The following is an 18,116-nucleotide window of genomic DNA, read 5'->3' as shown; positions in this document are numbered from 1 at the left end:
GGTTGTTTTAACATTTTAACATTTTAACAAAGGAGTTCTAGCACAGTTTTGATTCAATTCTTGAATTTTATCAGACAAGCATAATAGAAAATCAGTAATTAGACAATTTTAAGCATATAAACCAACTGTAGCTGAGGAATCTAAAATGCAGATTAGAAAAGGATGTATTATTTTAAATGGAAATGTTATGGTAATACATTCTAGAATTAACCTTTTAGTTAATTCAAAACTGCCTTTTGTTTTGTTAAAAAAATTAAAGGTTGTCTACATTGGTGACATTTCAAAGACTTACCTTGAATTTTTTAATGGAAAATAAGAAGATTTTTTTTCTCTATTTCACAATGACACTAATAAAAACTACAATAAGGAAACTCACTCAACATGAATTACTTGTTTTGTGTGATTCTGCTCGCATGTATTTGTGGTCAGATTTTATGTGTTTTGATACAAAACATGTAATTTATTTTTTACATTTTTTTTAATGAGGATTCAGATTGGACTTTATTTTGTGGTTGAAGTCATATCTCAAAGTTTTAGCTTCTCCTTTTTTTCTTTCTCATTCTATGAGAACGGTTTGATCAAATCCAGTGTAGCCAATGCAGAGCCCACTCAATATAGTCACCAAAGGATTAATACAGCTCTCTGACTTTTTTTCACTCTGGCCTAGTTCCTGTAAAATCATGTGCCTGCATGTTTTACTCATGTGAACTGTCATATTGTATGTCATTGCTAGGAAGAAGGGTTTATTCTTTCTCAAGTTACCAAATAAAGTAGATAAAAAAACCCTAAAGACCCAGTAATGTCAAAGAAGTTAGTAGTTTCCACAGGTTTTAGTGACTGGTGTCAGGAGCTGAAATTAGTGTTACAACATAAGGATTCTTCTTTACTCGTACCTCTTGTCAGTATGTTAGTAGTTGATTTAAGAACACTCCTTTTTCTCTAGGTAATGACACTAGATTGCACACATGTGCGCGCAGGAGCTAATGTGTATTCTGAAATGGTCTGAGGCGGTGTTGGGAACAACCCTTCTGTGGAACGAAGTAGTAACTTAAGTGGAAATACAATGAGCAAGGCGATTCAAATGAAAGCGTTAAGGCATATTTAGATTTTCAACTTTATGTCTTTTAAGTGATGTCAGTAATTCTGATAAAAATTCTTGAGTTGTGAAGCAGTGGGCTCTGCTCAGAAAACAATCAAATTTCTTGGATGCAAAATATATGTTTTCATTTTGTGCAGAATATGATTTATATAACATCTCAGCTGACATGATCGGACATGTTTTTATGAATTCCTTTGCAAGGCAAAAATGCCTCTAGTTGCAATTTATAGTAATGAGACTGTCTGCTGTAAAGTAACTGATTACAGTGAAGGTATAAGAAGCAAGCATGTTTGCCTTTCCAAGCCATTACCCTCTCCTAACTTCTGGAGTACCTAAGCCTGTCTTCTGCAGCACTGTTATCTGTGGGTCTCCAAAATCCATCTGGTTTTCCAAACATAATTTTATGTGTGCTTCACCAAATATACTTGGATGATATTTTGGATTGCAGGTCAGCCAGTCAGGTTAAATAATGTATCCAACAGATAACTGTGGAAAATACAACAAATGTATAATTATGTAAGTGAATGTTCATGTGAAAACTTTTCAATGATCTGTAGAATAGTGAGGGGTAAATTGTGTCTTAGAGTCAGAAGCAATATTATGGTCCTGTCCAGTTGTATTTATTATGTACTTCTGGATTACATTAGGGAACAACTGGATCAGAAGTGGGCAGCTATTTGGTAGTTTTGATGGACTGGTAACAAAAACCTGATGTGCATGCATCTATGTTTACATAGATGCATGTTAAAATATTATCGAGAGAATTATTGAAATGTGCTTCCCGCTAGAAGATGGTCATCTGTTTCCTCCTAGTAAGTAGGTCTAGAAGGTTCCTGTAGCCATTTGCTGAAGTCCTTTTGGTCTTAGAGCCCCGTTCAGCAAACACTGCTTGAGAGTTTTGCTCTGCTCAGAAATAAGTGCAGCAAGTCGTAGTGCAAGCACTGAAACACTGTGAAGATCTGGTCCCTAGGGAGCTTAGTGCAAAATTCTTTTTGAAGATCCCAGAACAGAGAAAATGCTGGCTATGCAGAACCTCTGACAGAGTCTGCAGCAGTGGAAGATAGGGAAGGAGTTGCCAAGGCAGTGAAGAACTTCAAAGAATGCTGGAACTGGGGGCGAAAGTTCAACCTTATTCTTGTGTTATCCGAACTCACTCACCCAGCTCAGTTGCAGCACATTTGCACAAAATGGCTGGGGTCTGGCTGTTGCAATAACCTCCCTTTTAATATATGGTTAAATAAATGCTTGCCAGTTAAAAATGTGCAATGTAAAATTCTATGGGGGAGCCCTAGACGGAGAGAAGCCACACAGCCAAAATGCCACCCAGTCACACAGCCAGCAACACCTCCCACGGAAGCCACACCTTCCCCACCTTGCCTTTTCCTAGCTTTGTGCTCCTGCCACTTAACTTGTGATGGTCTTGTTAGACACTTCAGTGACCCACGTCAACTCCCTGTCACGGCAGAAAGAAAAGCAGAAAGATTTCTGCTGGATTAGTGAGTTGAATCAGCAAGCAGAAGAAACAGAGGATCAAGCAGAGGGCTCAAAACCATGAAGCTCAAAGCAGGAAGGGGAAAAAGAGCAGAGATTTCCTCCTTCTTAGCATCCCTGAGTGGTTAAATGCACTCAGTAGATCACAATAGCAGAGTGTATATGCTTCCATTATGAGTGAAATCAGGGACTCACTGGTAAAGCTCCTATTGACCAAGCTAGGATTTCAGTCCAGGTTTTATCATTGATTCTGGAGAACAGACTGTGAAATATGATGGTGCAGTATCTGACAGATACTTTGAATCCAACTCCAGAGAATGTGTTGAAAACAACTTTAAGAGTCTATTTACCTAAATAAATATAAAACTTAATTATGATGCAATGAAATATTTTCCCACAATGATTTGTGCTGCTGTCAGCCCATGACACTTAGTGTCGAACAATTAGTAAATAACTTCATGAATTACTCCCTGAAATAAATTGTCCTAACCATCTTGATTAATTTACTGATTACTGAGCGTAAATATTCAGATCATCTCTGAATTTAAAATTGCAGGAACTGAAATGATGAACGTGAAGACACAGACTTGGGATAGCAATGAATTTGTGGCTGGTTTAGCTTGGAGTGAAAGTGGCAAAACCCCTGTTTGCAGCTGATGACTGTACAGTCTGTCAGAAGATGGCTTCGGTGTTCTGCTCCTGCTTTTCACCTGTCTATAGTGAGTCAGCCCTATCTTATACCTTCAGGTACAGGATCCTATAGCTCTTCAGGGAAGGGCTGCATCAGCAGGAGCAATGTCCTCGTTTCATCTCTGGGAGTGGGGCTCTGCAAATTATAGACAATCACAAGGCACGGGGAGCCTTCCATGATGCCAAGTACCATGCTGGTGGAGGTTTGCCATTGCCATGGCCACTGGCCAGATGACATTTATGAGTACTGAATTTAAATGGGAAGAATTCTTATCCTGAAATTTGATCTGTTGATGATTTTATTCTGTGTTACATTGGTGTTGTGTAGGTGCTACAAATGTAACAAGTACGCAATTTCAAAACTCACAGGGGTAAAGCATGCATTTTTAGGGGGAAAAAAAAAAATTTTTAGCTTCTTTGGCAAACTGAAACCCATAATGCCTGTCAGAGAAGTACGCTACACCAGAAACAATTCTGTCAAGGTTTATGGAATACTTTTATTTTAAAGGTATTGAAAATGAGGTAAGATTCAGAGTCATTATTGAATATTTGCTTACCTTCTGCCACATGATCCTATTTCTTCCCTTTGTACTCTAAATTAGGTCATTGTGTATTATAAACAAATGTCTCTCTGTTTATATGTGATTATAAAACAAACTTGGAGCGTAAAGGCTATAATTTTGAAACAGATAAAATTTATGTGCCCCTGTGAAATCTATATGGAAATTAGTTTCTCACACTCCAGCTGAGATGATGTAAATGGATACCAGAGAGCGAGTACAGTGTTGTCAGTGTACTCAGGGGAGTTTGAGCACTGTAAAGACATTTGCAGGTCAGAAATGAGGTTAATTGACAGGGATGTGTGTGAGGACAGGAAAAATTTGCACAGTGCTTGTCAGCAGGTAGAGCTGTCAGTTCTTCACTTGACCACTAGTATTTGTTGAACAAACACAACTGGACTTGGTTCCAGGGAAGGATAAGGAAATACAAAGGGCAAAAAGAGTCACTTTAGAGCAACAACATTGTTTGGAAAGAGTGTCGTTTTGTGGTTTTGATCCAAGATACCCACCTGTGTACACCTACTGTACACAATCTCTAGTCTGGCTTGTTGCTCCTGCCAGCATGACTGCTGTATGCAGCAGAGATTAGCAGAGCGGCATCTGGTCTGTTTTTTAACTCAGGTGTACTTCAAGCCCATAGCTTGAGTGGGTAAGCCTGGTTTTGCCCTAGTGACAATAACTCCCATATTTGTTTTTGTGTATTATCTTTTAAGTGCCTTTTTCTGCCTTTTCCCTCTTTTCCCGTAATGACCCAGTTTGAATATAGCATGTGTTGCGATTCCAGCCTGCTCCTTATAGCTCTAGTACAAAATTTGTTTATAATGCAAATAGCGCATGTTGCATTAAAGGCTTCAAACTATATGTCCTGTTTTATAGATGTGGAAGGACCAGGTAAGGGTTTGATTTTCTTCATTTATTTTCCATAACCATAGAGCACTGACAAATCTGACGCTATTTGGTGGATTTAGACTACCAGAAAACAGCACACAAAGGAGTAACATAAGGAATAAAATTTAAGTCTGGCTGATTTTGTCAGACCTTCCACTCTAACCATTGCGCAATCATTTATCTTTTCAGTGTCATTAACTGTTCTCAATCTTTAAATGTATTTTAATTGTAGGAGTCTTTTAATTTCTTTTCTTTCTTATCTCTGTGATTCTAGTAAAGTAGCAACCATTCAAGCCTGCCCTGCATAATGAAAAATTTAATCCAAGAAAATCCAGCACACCAAAATTGAACTGCCTTAAAATGTAAATATATAGAATATCTTAAAAATCAAATGGCTGCACAGAATCATTGTTTCCTAGGAAATATTTACCAAATATTTTCACTTTCTTCTTTTACTGTTCCATAAATTTATTCTGCACATAGTGTAGAAAATACACAGTCAAGAAAGCGTGTTGAAACAGTGAGCTCTTCTTAGCAGTCTTACTTAAAAACATAAATAAGTTTTACTATAATGAACAACTTCCTACATAGTTAATAACAAAGCAGAAAAAACAATAATTTGTCATTTCAGACAGACTTTATTATTTTGTTCTACAGTAAATCTGGCAACTGTTTATAGACTTTGACTGCTTTATAGTTTCAAACAAGTGTTTGGCAACATTATCAAGCTAATGGCAGAATTCAGATCTTTCAGAGTCATCAAGATTGGATTTTGTCCTGTGTTTTAATTACTGATTATGAACACCCTCCTTAAAATAGTAATCCTTTACAGTAATTCTGTTTCATATTTGAGCTTCCCAGAATATACAGGGTATATTTAGGAAGGGGGTGTGTGTTTGACAGTGGAAATACTTCTACAAGAGAGTATCTTGTTGGGTTTCTCAATAAATAATGCATTCCATAATATAGAATTCTGGCATGGCATTCACAAGAGATTGTGTTGCTCTCTATGTACACCAGTCATCAGTGAAGAAATGGCAACAATTACTTATAATTGTGCAATTTATAAAGCATCTTTCCAAGAACATTTAAGGAAGTATGGAAGAAATGAACTGCAAGCTAAAATGAACAGGAGGAGTCAAAACATGTCATGGGAGGCACAAACCCAGGGGCCACAGCAAAGCCATTGTGTGTGCACTGAGGGGAGCAGAGCACTGCTCTTTTTTCACAAGGAGCTGTTGGATTTAAAGGAAAAAAGATCTACAGTAGAGGTGATGGGAAAATCAGAGACAGGTTGGAGGATTCCCCGAGAGAATGAACTTATGAGTTTGAATCAAAAGAAATCTGTTATAGTGCTGTGCACAGGTATTTTATAATAAATGACAAAATGGCATTTATTTTTTTGTATTCTAATCTAGAATATAAGTAATTTGGTCTCTCGATACCAATATTTGAAAAGTTGCCACTGGAACAGATTATTTTTCTTCCCCTTTTGACTGTGATCGTCATGGAGATTCTTTCTTATTGTTGAATACGTTCTTGTAATTATTTTGAAAATGGCATTCTTAAACAACAGCTTCTCATTGTGTGTGCAATGTCTCGCTCTTAGTAGTGCATATACTTCTGAGGAAGTAATTGTTTCTTAATGATATTCTTTTTCTAAAAGAAAAAAAATACAGAAGTTTTTATACAGAAAGTGTTTTGCATGTTCGCAGCATTACTGTGTCCCATTTCTACCTTTCCTTCTCATCCTCACTTAGCAAGATAGAGATTTTATTTCATTACCTGTGTACTGGGAATATTTAAGTAATAATAAAACCAGCTAATTATAAGATTATTTATCTTTGAAGAAGCTTCCCATGTAATGAAGTTTACTTGATTCCTTTGGCTGTAATAAATGCTTCTCTTGCTTTCAGTTCTGAATAGATGTACTTAAGCCTAAAATTAAAAATCTACTTCTGTACGATAGTTAGCTTCCCACACCCCATTATTATCATTTCTCAGGAAATGCTTAATATCTCTCAGTGTTAAGCCATGCATACTGTTTCCTTAGCTTGCATAGGGTATTTCAAAGTATTTTTGCATTGTTGTAGTTCAGCCTACTCTGGTTAGTATCTTTCCATGTATGACTGGGTGTGATGGGAGGATGGATCCTCAGGGAACTGAGCATTGTGGTGGAAAATGCATAGGTCTTTTAGGTCCCATCGAAGTACAGAAATGAGATGCCTACAATCACTCCTTCCCTAGTGGGTCTTCAGGAGGCCCTGAAGTGGCCAGGAGAGCAGGACTGATGGTGAAATTCAGGAGGTCCAGTCTGGACTCACAGGGTTTTACAGTGGCGTGAAAGCTTCCCTTTTAAAGCAGATCCTGGGACCATCTGTCCTGCAGAGGCGCTGAATGCCCTGAGGGGAAATAGCTACTTTGGTTGAATTTTGAGATAAATAAGGGAAGCCATGGATTTGATTTAAACCAGAAATGGTGAAGTAGCAGCTTAAATGAGTAGAACTGTTTTAAAATAATGGCTTAGTTTTGCCAATCTACTACTTGTTAAGACTGATAAACATTACTGGAAAGATTCTTGAGGGCTTCTGGTTGTTTCCAGGTTTTCAAGAGAAATCTTTCTTTCTGTATTTACGCAGTCTTTCTGCAAACCTAGATTTCTGAGCTGCACTCAAAAAACCCTCCAAACAAAACAGAACGTGTAATTACAACATTGTAGCTCCAAAATGCACCATATCTGCCCAGAAAGTTTTCCTTGCTCTGAATAAGCAACTCTGGGTAATTTAAAGAACCTCTGAACATAATTTATGCAGACACTTAGATTTTCTTGGACCCTACGGTCACATTTTCACTCAGGATCAAAATGAATTGCTCGTTTGTAACTGTAAGCAGTGAGATACCTGGCTATCTGCAAGTCTGTTCACACCTGTTGTACACAGTTAATAACAAAGTTACTGAAAAGATGATTTAAATTATCACATCTGAATATGTTTTATATATTAGGTGTTTCAGCTTTGGAATGACTACCTGAGTAAGACTGAGATTGATCTTTGCAAACAAGACATGCTTCTTGCATCCCAGAAAATACATATAGGAACTGTTATTAGTATCTTGAACTGATATATCACTGTACATGTATTAAAAAGTCCAGGGAATTATCTCAAGCCTTATCAACTTAATCTCAAATACAGGGTTTTACACAGAAATTATTTTGTCTCTGTTCCAGAGTAAGAACAAAGCATATGAGCATAAGTTCATGTTGGAAGGGACCTCAGGGAATCTCCAGTCCAACTTCCAGCCCAAAGCAGCATCAGCTAAGAGATCGGGTCAGGTTGCTTAGGGCAGTATGCAGTCTTGAAAATGTTTGAGGATGGAGACCGCACAGCCTCTCTGGGCAATGCCTGGCTGTCCTTATGTCCGGTCAGAAACTCCCAGTTTAAGTCTGCTGTCCCCATCCCTCCAGCCACGCTGCTGTAAGGACTCTGGCTCTGTATTCTTGAATAACCTTGTCATAGCTGTTGGAAGGCAGCTATTTCCCCTGAGAAAAAATGGAGATAGATTACTCAAACCTTTTTAAAAGAACAGAAAATTTTGGTAAGTAGGTTAACACTTAGAATAAGACATGAAGGTTTTCTTCTGAGAATATTCTGTAATGTGTTTTTCCTTAATAACAGTAAACAAACAGATACCATTTGATTGTGGTCTAGTAGATGTTTACAGGTTTATATTTGTTACTGTATGTTTTCCTAATATGTTAGGAGAGAAAGTAATGGTAATAGAGGGAAATGTATCATGGGAAGCTCCAGGACATGTGGCAACAGAGAGGGCAAAATGGGAGCATTTCAGATACTGCTTTGGAATACTCTTGAGTGCCTTCCCTGGTATGACAGTGACTGAGAATAGGTCCAATCGAGCATATAGTGTTTACATCCCTCCAGCCTCTTCCCTGGGGGATGGGGCAGGAAAAGGAGAGGGAAGGAAGCGAGGGATGATTGATGGGTTTTGAAAAGCTTTTCCCTGCAAGGGAAAGGTGTGGTCACTCTGTGCATCTCCAGCTAACAAAGCCCTCCTGTAGGTGTAGCAGACCTAAGCTTTGTCACCCCTTTGGTGACCGGAACACTGCGCAGAAAAAGACTGTTGCTAATTTCCGCTTGAGAATACAGATTTGAGCAGGAGAAGTAGCCTGTCACCATTACAGTTTATACTGCTTTAAGACAGTGCTTCAGCACTGGATCCAATTGTGTCATCTGTGACCATGGGGCTATAATAAGTAAGACCGGAGCACAGGTCGCCTACTGTATGTAGTACATCTCAGGAAGGCATGAGCACACAGCTACATTTCTGTCAAATTAAGCCACAGGTACGTGAACGTATTAAACCAATATAATCTGATACTGCTGCCAAAACGAGCAGCCATATCCACCCTCTCGCCCCTGCCTATTTTTGCTCTCATGCTACCTCTTTCATTACGCTGGCACAAGCAGTAGCACAGGCACACAAAGGAAATGATCTGGAAGAAAATTAACCTGATCATAGAGAGAAAATAGTAAAAAATGCTTCACCCACAATCAGCTACTGAACAGTTGCTTTTTTTCTGCAGTGATACCCAACTGATGTTGTAAAGCAAGTGTGAGGCTACAGCCTTAACCAGGCTATGTAATGTGAATTTATCCCAGCTTTAAGCCTCTGTGCTACGTTTATGCCAGCAGTGGGAATAAAAATGACCCGTGATTCAACACAAAGTTAGCGTAGTACAGATGGATGGTAACTGATCTGGCATAAAGTCTGCTGGTACAAACTTACTCCATCAAACATTTTTCAGTGGCAGTGATCACCATGTGGCTGCAGTGCTTTTCATCCAGTACTAGCAGCACTTAAACTTGTGTTACCAAATGAAGGCCAAACTGAATGAGATCCATTTTAGGACTTCAAAGAGGAAAATAAAAGGAAAGTTATGCAGAATGTAGTTCTGCCAATTGATGGTGCTTTCTTAGTGTCAGTTCTACTCAGATGGGCTCTGACCTGTGGTGGCAATATATGAAGATACCAAAATACTCAGTGATTATTTCTAGGGAACTGAGTAACTGAGGATTATGGTTTTTGTAGATGTCAGCGTTGTGAGATGGCACCGTGTTACTTGGACTTTCAGTAATGGACAACCTGGAAATTTTTTGTTTCTCTCCAGCTGATTCCCACTGTCATGTTTGTATACATTAAATTGGGGCCGCAATATTAGCAGAAAGAGGAAGAGAAACCAAATGGTGCCTGTTGATGCGTGTCCATACCAGAAGGTCTTCTGCAGTGTCACCAATCAGAAACTCAGAGCCTTGACAGAGCTGTAACTCTGGACTTTGTAAAAAACTAGATTACCAGCATCACTAGGTAATGTAACTGTAATAATGTAAACTGAACCTCCTTTCCTCCATGTGCCCCACTCTTGCTGCCTCAGAACCGCAACACTTCCTAGGCCCAGATTTTGCCAGGAAAGTCAGATTTCCCCCTGCTTCCCAGACAGTGCCTTTAGGCGCTGAAGAGGGCTTTGACCGGGCGTTCCTCCCCCTCTCCCCATATCTCAATTGCAGAGTTGAGCCCTACGCTACGTGCTACGCTCAGAGCAGCCCGCCTGCGCTTTGTGGGGGTCTGAAGGGGTGTTACACAGCAGCCGGGCACTTGTGGGATGCCCGGACCTTTCTCGGGGCCGGCACCGCGCAAGACGCACCCCGCGGGGGTATGCGCGGCACGCGCATTCCGCCGTGGGGCCGTCTCCCCCCCACCATCCCCCGATTAGGCGCAACCATTGCGCTCCGCGGGGGTGTCCGCCGCCTTGCGCCTCTCCTGGCCCAGCTCCTCCCCTGGTCCCGCGCCCAGCTCCGCACCGCCCCGCGCATCACGGGGGCGGGGCACGGACGCTGTGCCCGCTCCCCGCTCCCCTGCTGCGGCTCGGCGGGTGTTCGTCTTGTTCCTCCCTTTCTCTCTCTTTCTTTCCCTCCCTGTTTCTGGGCGGTGGTTGAGGCCGGCGGGAGGTGGGGTCGGCTGGGCTGGGCTGGGTCGGGTCGGGTCGGGCCGGGGAAGCCGGCGGCGGTCAATGAGAGCCCGTTGATGGCAGCCGGGGGTGCTGCGGCGGGGTAGGGTCGGCGCGGAGTGGGGCGGGGTGGGGGGCCGGAGGGAAGCGAAGAAGCGCAACCGGCGGAGAAGGCACGGAGGCGGGGAGCGCCCTGCAGCCTCGTCGTGCCGCAGTCCGGCGGCCGCCGCCAAAGTTGCTCCCCATCTCAAGGGGAAGCCGGGAATCAGGCGGGGCGATGATATTCCCTAGCAGCAACAGCAGCGCGGCGGGCAGCAGCCGGACCCCGTATCGGAAGCAGGTAAGAGCCAGGGGAGGAGGGGGGATTGTGGCTTCCCCAGTTTACACCCCACACCCCTCTCCCGAGGTGCTGGGGGAGGAGTGGGGAGAGGGGTGGCGACTCGCCTGAGTTGCAGCCTGTGTGCTGTTCGAGAGCTGGGATGTGCAAAAAGAAACTACTTTCCCTTCACGTCTCCCGCCCCCCCGCTCTGAAAAGCTGCGCCGTGACCTTGCCGAGTGCCCGGGCAGCCGGCGCCGGGTGACCTTACCGGGCGGCGCGGCTCGGTTCGGCGCGGTATGTGCTGCCGCCGAGGCCCGGGCGGCTGCCGGCCCTGCCGAGCTCGGCAACAAGTTAAAAAGGATCTGATGTTGCAACACGGGCCGCGAAGCGAAACTTGGGGCTGGATGGTTTTTGCTCGGCGTGAGATGAGCGGCAGGACGGCGGCGCGCTCTTTCGTTCGAGCAGCTTTCCGCAAATCCTCCACCGCGCCTCGGACTTACCCCTTGCCCTCCCTAACTCCCCCCCGAAGTGCACAAGGGAAATCCTGTGTGACATTTTATGGGTAGACAGATCGCTCCGATAAACTCGGAGAACTCGCATCTGTGGAGCTGTGCTGAAAGAGGTATTTCTTTGTTTGTTTGTTTAGTCGCTGGAAATAAACTAGCTGATACTTCAACTAGCTGGGGCACAGCCTTGCTGGGCCGTTGTCTCCTCGGCTGCGCTTTTCACTTTCCCCGCCCCTCAAAACGTTGGCATTAAGGTTACATTGTTTACTGCAGAGCGTGTTATTATTGAGTCTTTGACTGAAAAAAAAATACACTGTGACTTTTTAAGCTCCTCGGAAAGCGGGCTGTGTGTTTGTGTGCCAGAGGGTAAACGGAGTAGAGGTCACTAACAAGCTCCCGGCTCGACAAAGCGGGCCAAAAATCCTGTGGCAGGCTTCTTCCCAGGTGAGGAAAAATCCTCCCTCCTCTGCTGCTCTTCCTAGCTGGAAGACGGAATTGGACGGATTCGATTCACAGTGCTGGGGGAGCTCTGTCCAGTTTTGCTAGGGGTCAGAATTCATGAAGGGCAGAAGTGGCAGATGGGCTGCCAAGCGGGGAAGGGTTTCATAGAACTACTGGGAATATTCGAAATGTTAAAACCCTCTCGGTGCGTTGCTGGGCTGGCGTGTGATCTGCAGGGCCGACCTGCGCCACACTGCGAGTGAGACTCGTTTTCTTGAAGCTTAAACACAAAATAGCCATTTCCTTTCTCGTCCTCCCGCATTTTACAGCAGGATCTTCCAGATGGGAATCTCTGGTGTGTTATCTCCGCAACACCCTGCAGATGCTGCCCAGCAGCGCGCAGAGTTATCTCTGCATCTTGTCCTCACCGTATTCAAGTCCGTGCGTAATAAAACACGCTCATTGTGTGCACGGGCTCGGGTTTAGTAACTGCCCCCGGTCCGCCCACGGTGATGATCTTGTCTGGGGCTCCTTTGCAAATAAAGCCAGTGTAGGAGATACTATTTTCTCACCCTACCTGGAGGGGCCATGAATTAAGAAAGGCTCCGTGGGGCTGCTGTGCCCGCGGGTGGGCTAGGGAGGGGCGGTGGGCAGCGGCTGTGCCTGCGAGAGGCAGGGAAGGAGCTCCTTCGCCGGCTGGAGCAGGCTGGTAAGATGCTCTCCTTTTCACAGTGCACTTCTTAGATTCAAAGAGCTAAAAGGGCCGGCTGAATCAGAAAAACAAACAGACCCTTTTTTCCCCAATAGGCAGTGAAAGAAATGAATGCGGGGGTATTATGTGGGCTTAATACCCTGGGTACCAAAGGTTCCTTTTGTTAGTGTGTAGCTATTCTTCACTCAAACACTTCCTACATAAGGAGCCAGGGCCTGCCCTTTCTCCGTTTAAGTCCATGGAAAACTATTAACTTCATTCATGTAGACTAAGGTCGTTTAAAGATCGACTTTCTGATCTCCCTTTCACTTGGGCTTCACCTGCAGGGGTGTGCTGATGTCAAACAGTGCCAAAGAGTGTTAGGAGCCTAATTTTTCAGCTCTTATTAAGAGTTGTCCAGATTAAGTCTCTCCATGCTCTGTGTAACCCATATTCAGACAATTGAATTATAATTGTGTTTTAGTCGGAGACACTAGGTGCTGTTAGCATAGGAAAAGTTGGCTACCATCATCTCTTAAAAGAGAAACTGTATTTTGAGTGTTAACAGCATGTAGTATATGAAGCTGAAAAAAAACCAACCCAAACCCACCCCCTTAAAAATTAAATTTTTTTGAGTAGCTTGTGTGTCTCTATTAGTATTGTAACATATATGATACCAGAATAGTATAAGTGCATTTCAGTTTTAGTATTGTCCTGTTTAATTTTTAAGAGTCTAGGACAGATTCAGGTAAAAAGATGAGTGATTTATTGGTAAAAGGCAAGGTGATATTCTCTTGACTTATTTTTAAGGCACTGTAATGTAAAGTGAAATAATACTTGCATTTAAAACATTGTCAAAATACCAGTTAGCTAAAGCAGGTCTAGAGCTTTACCCGTACTTTCTTTTTGCTTCCCAAAGAATCATGTTTTGTTCTAAAAACAAATCTGTGCTTATAGTGTTAGGCTTGTTACCTGCTCTGTCTTATTTCAGTGTGTAACTCAAGCATGTAGGAGCCAGTCGACATTGTCAGTTTCAGGTCAGATTCAATTGGCTGCTGCCTAATCTTTTTCGTTTGGTACTTGTAAGAATACTGAAATATGGTCTCTGAAGTTGTATTTTCAAACAGTTTACTGTGTTACGGGCAGAGTGGCATATTAAAAATACTCCTACCAGGCTTAAAAGTTACATGTTGCTTAAATGAGTGGCAACTCGTCACAGAATTGGCTTGAAATGCATATTTAGGTCTAGTTAAAGAATGAAAGCTGTACAGTAGCTGCAGTAATAACCCATCGCAATGTTTGTGGCCATGCATCCTATCTGAAAAAGGCAGGTGTAAGGTAATATTTTTACTAACAAGGATACTCGAGCTATGCGAAGAATGCAGATTGTGCATCCGAAATGCAAAGGAAACAAAATGACATACAATATCCTGCTTAATACAGGAGTTCTTAGCTCTCAGTTTGTGTGTGCTGAGAACATGATGGTTCTCAGTCCCTCCTCCCACTTTTGGTATTTTCATGCAAATCGGGAGGCACTCCTCCGAAGTAAATATTTCTACACTCTGTAAAATTATCGTAAATGGAAAATTAGGCTTTCTCCTGCCATCTGCTCCTCGAATCTACAGAGCTAGTGCAGCTATTTGATTAGGGATTTTAAATGGCTTTGTTGCAGGGATGTTTCTCGGCTCTCGGGTTTCTTGAGAGGAAACCAGAAGCAGCTCTGGAGGCTGGGGATGGAGGCAAGTGTGGGGTCCCACCTACCCCAGCCTGGGTGCTCAGGAAGCCCAGCGCGTCTGTGCCTTTTCACAGCTCTACCCAGTAACACTGGTTCTTGTTAAGTTTTGATGAGTGTAATGTTTATCTCGCCAGTGTAAGGAGATTTACATAGTTTGCTGCTTTTGAGCAGATTAACTGGGTGTAGCTGCACGTGAGGAATTTAACACTGATTTGGTGTTTGGCCTGTGTAAAAAGGCTGTACAAAGCTTTTAATTAATCTGTTCATGCAGCTCTGTTACCATCGAGTGCCATGTCACAGGTTGGGTTTTGTTAAAAGTTGAAGATCAAGGTAGGTTTTTAATGATTGTTAAGAAAGCTTTTTTGCCAGTCTTAAACTAAAAATGTAGATTAGCTTTTCACTCCATCTATAGGTTTAACGTATCAAGAAGCTACACCTGTAATCCTGCTTTATTATTTCCCAGTTGGTGCTGTGTGTGATGTCTGTGAGAAGGAGCCTCGTTAAACTTGGAAGACCTGCGCGTGGTCGTAACTCAAACCATGCAGCTCTGTAGAGCAGTCTGTGACCAGACTAATATGAAATTATACCACTTCTATGTATGGATGGTGCTGCGGCAGGAGGCTGAGAAGCCTAAGATTGAAGAGATAGGTATCTTTGGTTACCTAAATAAATGAGCTTAGTTTATCTTTGTTCTTTTCTTTCAGAACTACAAGAACTATATCATTTTGTATCATTATCTTGTGCTGACAGAGTAGGTTTTCCTTTACTCTGCATACTATATTGAAAGGTCTACCTGTGTTTAACAAATTCTTACATTAAGTACTGGCTATTTTAATATTTTTAAGCGCATCTATCAGATTGTGATGTTCTCCTTTATTCTCAAGGGAGCAAAACTGCTCAGTCAGTGGGTTTCTATACTTGTAACACAAAGGTGAATGAAAGAAATGAAGCATCTTATCTTGTCAGGCATGATGTTACAGATTATGAAAAGTGATATGATTGTCTTATCTGTGTTTAGCAATGTGAACTTTTTGTTTAGTATTTCTAACAGGGTGAACAGTATATTTCTATCTCTTTGGAAGTGTTACTGTTTAAAGTATGTATCTTTGCCATGAAGCTTCACATGGAAGGGAGAATAAAAGTCTGTGTCTTGAACATCTGCTGTTTTGTTTTGGATTAATCCTTTTTTCCTGAAACTTCCAACTGTTTAAAAAAAAAAATTTGCTTGAGTTAACACATTTCAGAAGGGTTAGATCCTTTAAACTAGGATTATTGGCAGGGAGGGGAGAGGAAGGAAGGAAGGGAGGGGAAAATCCTTTCCTGAGAGCTTGAGATGGCTCCTAACACATCTGCACAGTGCTGCAACCAAGTAAATAAAAATAATAGTTGTTTGACATGATAGCTGGTTTGGCCTATTTCCCCCGCCCCCCCTTTTCTAAAGTCTTCATTAAAATTGATCTTTGCTTATTGCATGAGATTGTGTGTAACAAAGGAAGTCAGTGGAGAATAGGAACTTTTTTACTGGCTTTCCCTCATGGCTCTGTTTCCAGCTCCTTATGAATGTTTTTCTGTTTCCGGCATCTTATGAATGTTCTTCTGTTTCTACCTCAGATTATTTTTAAAATAGCTTACTAAAGGGACAATGTGAAGGCTTGTGAAGCTGTAGTCCTAATGAAAAGGTGCATGGAGGTGTTTTGATCTCGGATGAAGTCTGTCAGAAGTTTTCCAGAAAGCCAAGAGAACCTCTGCTCTCAGAAACCTTGTTGAAGTAATTGTTGGTTATTTTGCATACGTTTCAGAATTGCAGTGTACTGTGGTAATTATAACAGCCCTGCAGAAGCCACTGTATTTGCAGCTTCCTGAACCAACAGGAAGGGGAAGGGATAAGTTACAAATAGAGGAGAAATGTGGAGGGGGGAGCCATGGGTTAGATAAGCACGAGCCTTCTAACTTAGGAAACATGCACAACAGAAAAATCATGTGCTTTAGGGCCTGGTTACTGTGATTAGCATAGGTTTAGCCCTGTTTTACTAAAAAGACTGCAGTTAAAGCAGTGTATCTGCAGCTGTGTATTTACGTACCAAGTAGTTTTAAGTCACAGTTGAAGGAATAGAATGCTGGGGAGGGATCACTTTAAACAGATTCAGGATGAACTAGCTTCGTGACTGTTTGAGTTAGTTTATTTGTAGTAGTTTAAATGTAGTAAAATTTATTACAGTTTATGTAGATTGATTTTTAACAATAACTTTATACCAGTTTTAAGGCCTAACCCTGTGCAGTTAAGATGTGCTGCCTTAAAAATATCTAGGAAATGTTTTGAAGTGTTGTAAGCTCTTTAAAACAGAAATATAGTTACAACACTTCAAAAGAGTCTTTTTCTGAATTTATGATGTAGTTTTAAGATATATCGGCTCCATGGTATGTTGCGAAATAAAAGCTGATAATTACAGATATGTATAAATATGAGTATAAAACATAATACCTTATTTGTTCATTTCTCCTCATAAAAGCAGTGTTGTTCACTTAGCCATAATAGTTTAGGAAATCACTGGTGCGTGTCTTATTTGTTTAAAGTAATCTGCTTTAGAAAAATGGTATGTCAAATAAAGTAGGTGTTTTGATTTTACTTGGTTGGTAGAACTGTAGGACTTTGAGGTTGCAGTGGAAACAAATAACACATTGTTCTGGAGAGCCTCATTTGGGCTTAATTTTCCTTAGTTCCTTGGTTGAAGAACAGCAGGAACAGTAGGGCAAGGTGAGCATCAGGCTTAGTCTAGCCTGACATTTACCTGTTTGCAAAATGAAATTAAATGCTTCTTTAGAACAACTAAATATATGTAATTTGTAATTTTATAATGGATTCTTTCTTACTGGCATTGGCACTTTCACACCTTATTCTAACCTTTTTTTTTGTTTCTCCACTTAGACAAGAAGGGGATTTATTTCTTTTCTTACCTTCCATTGTTTTCTGTTCTTTTATATCTGAATCTCCTACACCATATGGTGCTTTGCTTCAAGGGAGTGGAAACATGACTCCTTAGGTTAACTACAGCTCATATATTCTGTCATCTGGGTACTATGGCATAACAATGTTAGAATTCAGTACTTTAGGATATTCTGAGGTATGTGTGTGTGGCACTTCCATTTTTAGTGTGCTCAGGGAGTGAAATCTAGGATTCAGGTGTGAGTTTGGGTGAGTGTTACTGGGAGCTTTTCTCAGAATTGTTAGTCACTGCAGGGCACCTCTTTCATGCCTGAGGTGTTAGCAGCTCCCAGGAAGGCTGCTGCAGCTTAGTGGAGGGGTATCCAGTTACCTTTGACAATCTGAAGCAATGTTTGTAGATGTTTGAATTCTTCTGAGGTGATTTAGAATCCTGGTTTAGGGTATGTCTACCCTAAACATTATCAGGTTGTGCTGGTACCTGACAATCTGCAACGATTGGAAACCACTCATAACACCAGGCAGGCAAGGGTAGAAAATCCAGATCCTTGTTTACAAATCCACAAACGAAAGTAGACATTTTTTTAAAACTGAGGAATGGAGGGAGGGGAGAACCAAAACCCACCCAAACAAAAAAAAAAAACAAAACAAAACAGTGCTACAGGAGCTGAAAGTTTCCTTTGACTTGTGTGTAACCCTGTGGCAGATGATCTCCAGTCTTCCCAGGGAGACT

General features: G+C 41.7%; 1 protein-coding gene across 7 annotated transcripts in view; it reads left to right on the top strand.

Annotated features, from left to right (window-relative positions):
- Nucleotides 1-18,116, top strand: part of RBMS1 (RNA binding motif single stranded interacting protein 1) — a 153,397-nt gene that overhangs the window by 42,593 nt on the left and 92,688 nt on the right. For 2 of the 7 annotated variants that reach the window (XM_061451725.1, XM_061451717.1), the window contains exon 1: nt 10,880-11,090. The exons of 4 other annotated variants lie outside the window; for them this stretch is intronic. In XM_061451725.1, coding sequence (XP_061307709.1) covers nt 11,028-11,090 — 63 coding nt within the window. In that variant the 5' untranslated portion in view covers nt 10,880-11,027. Of the gene's footprint in view, nt 1-10,879; nt 11,091-11,606; nt 11,692-18,116 lie in introns of those variants that run through there. One more of the 7 variants, XM_061451734.1, reaches the window with a different exon arrangement.

The sequence above is a fragment of the Pezoporus flaviventris genome, unplaced genomic scaffold (assembly GCF_033815535.1).
Source record: "Pezoporus flaviventris isolate CSIRO_AGI_PZ_B2104156 unplaced genomic scaffold, CSIRO_AGI_Pfla_v1 ptg000001l, whole genome shotgun sequence".
Classification (NCBI taxonomy): domain Eukaryota; kingdom Metazoa; phylum Chordata; class Aves; order Psittaciformes; family Psittacidae; genus Pezoporus; species Pezoporus flaviventris.
The sequence above is the reverse complement of the archived record's forward strand: the minus strand, read 5'-3'. Positions and strand labels throughout refer to the sequence as shown.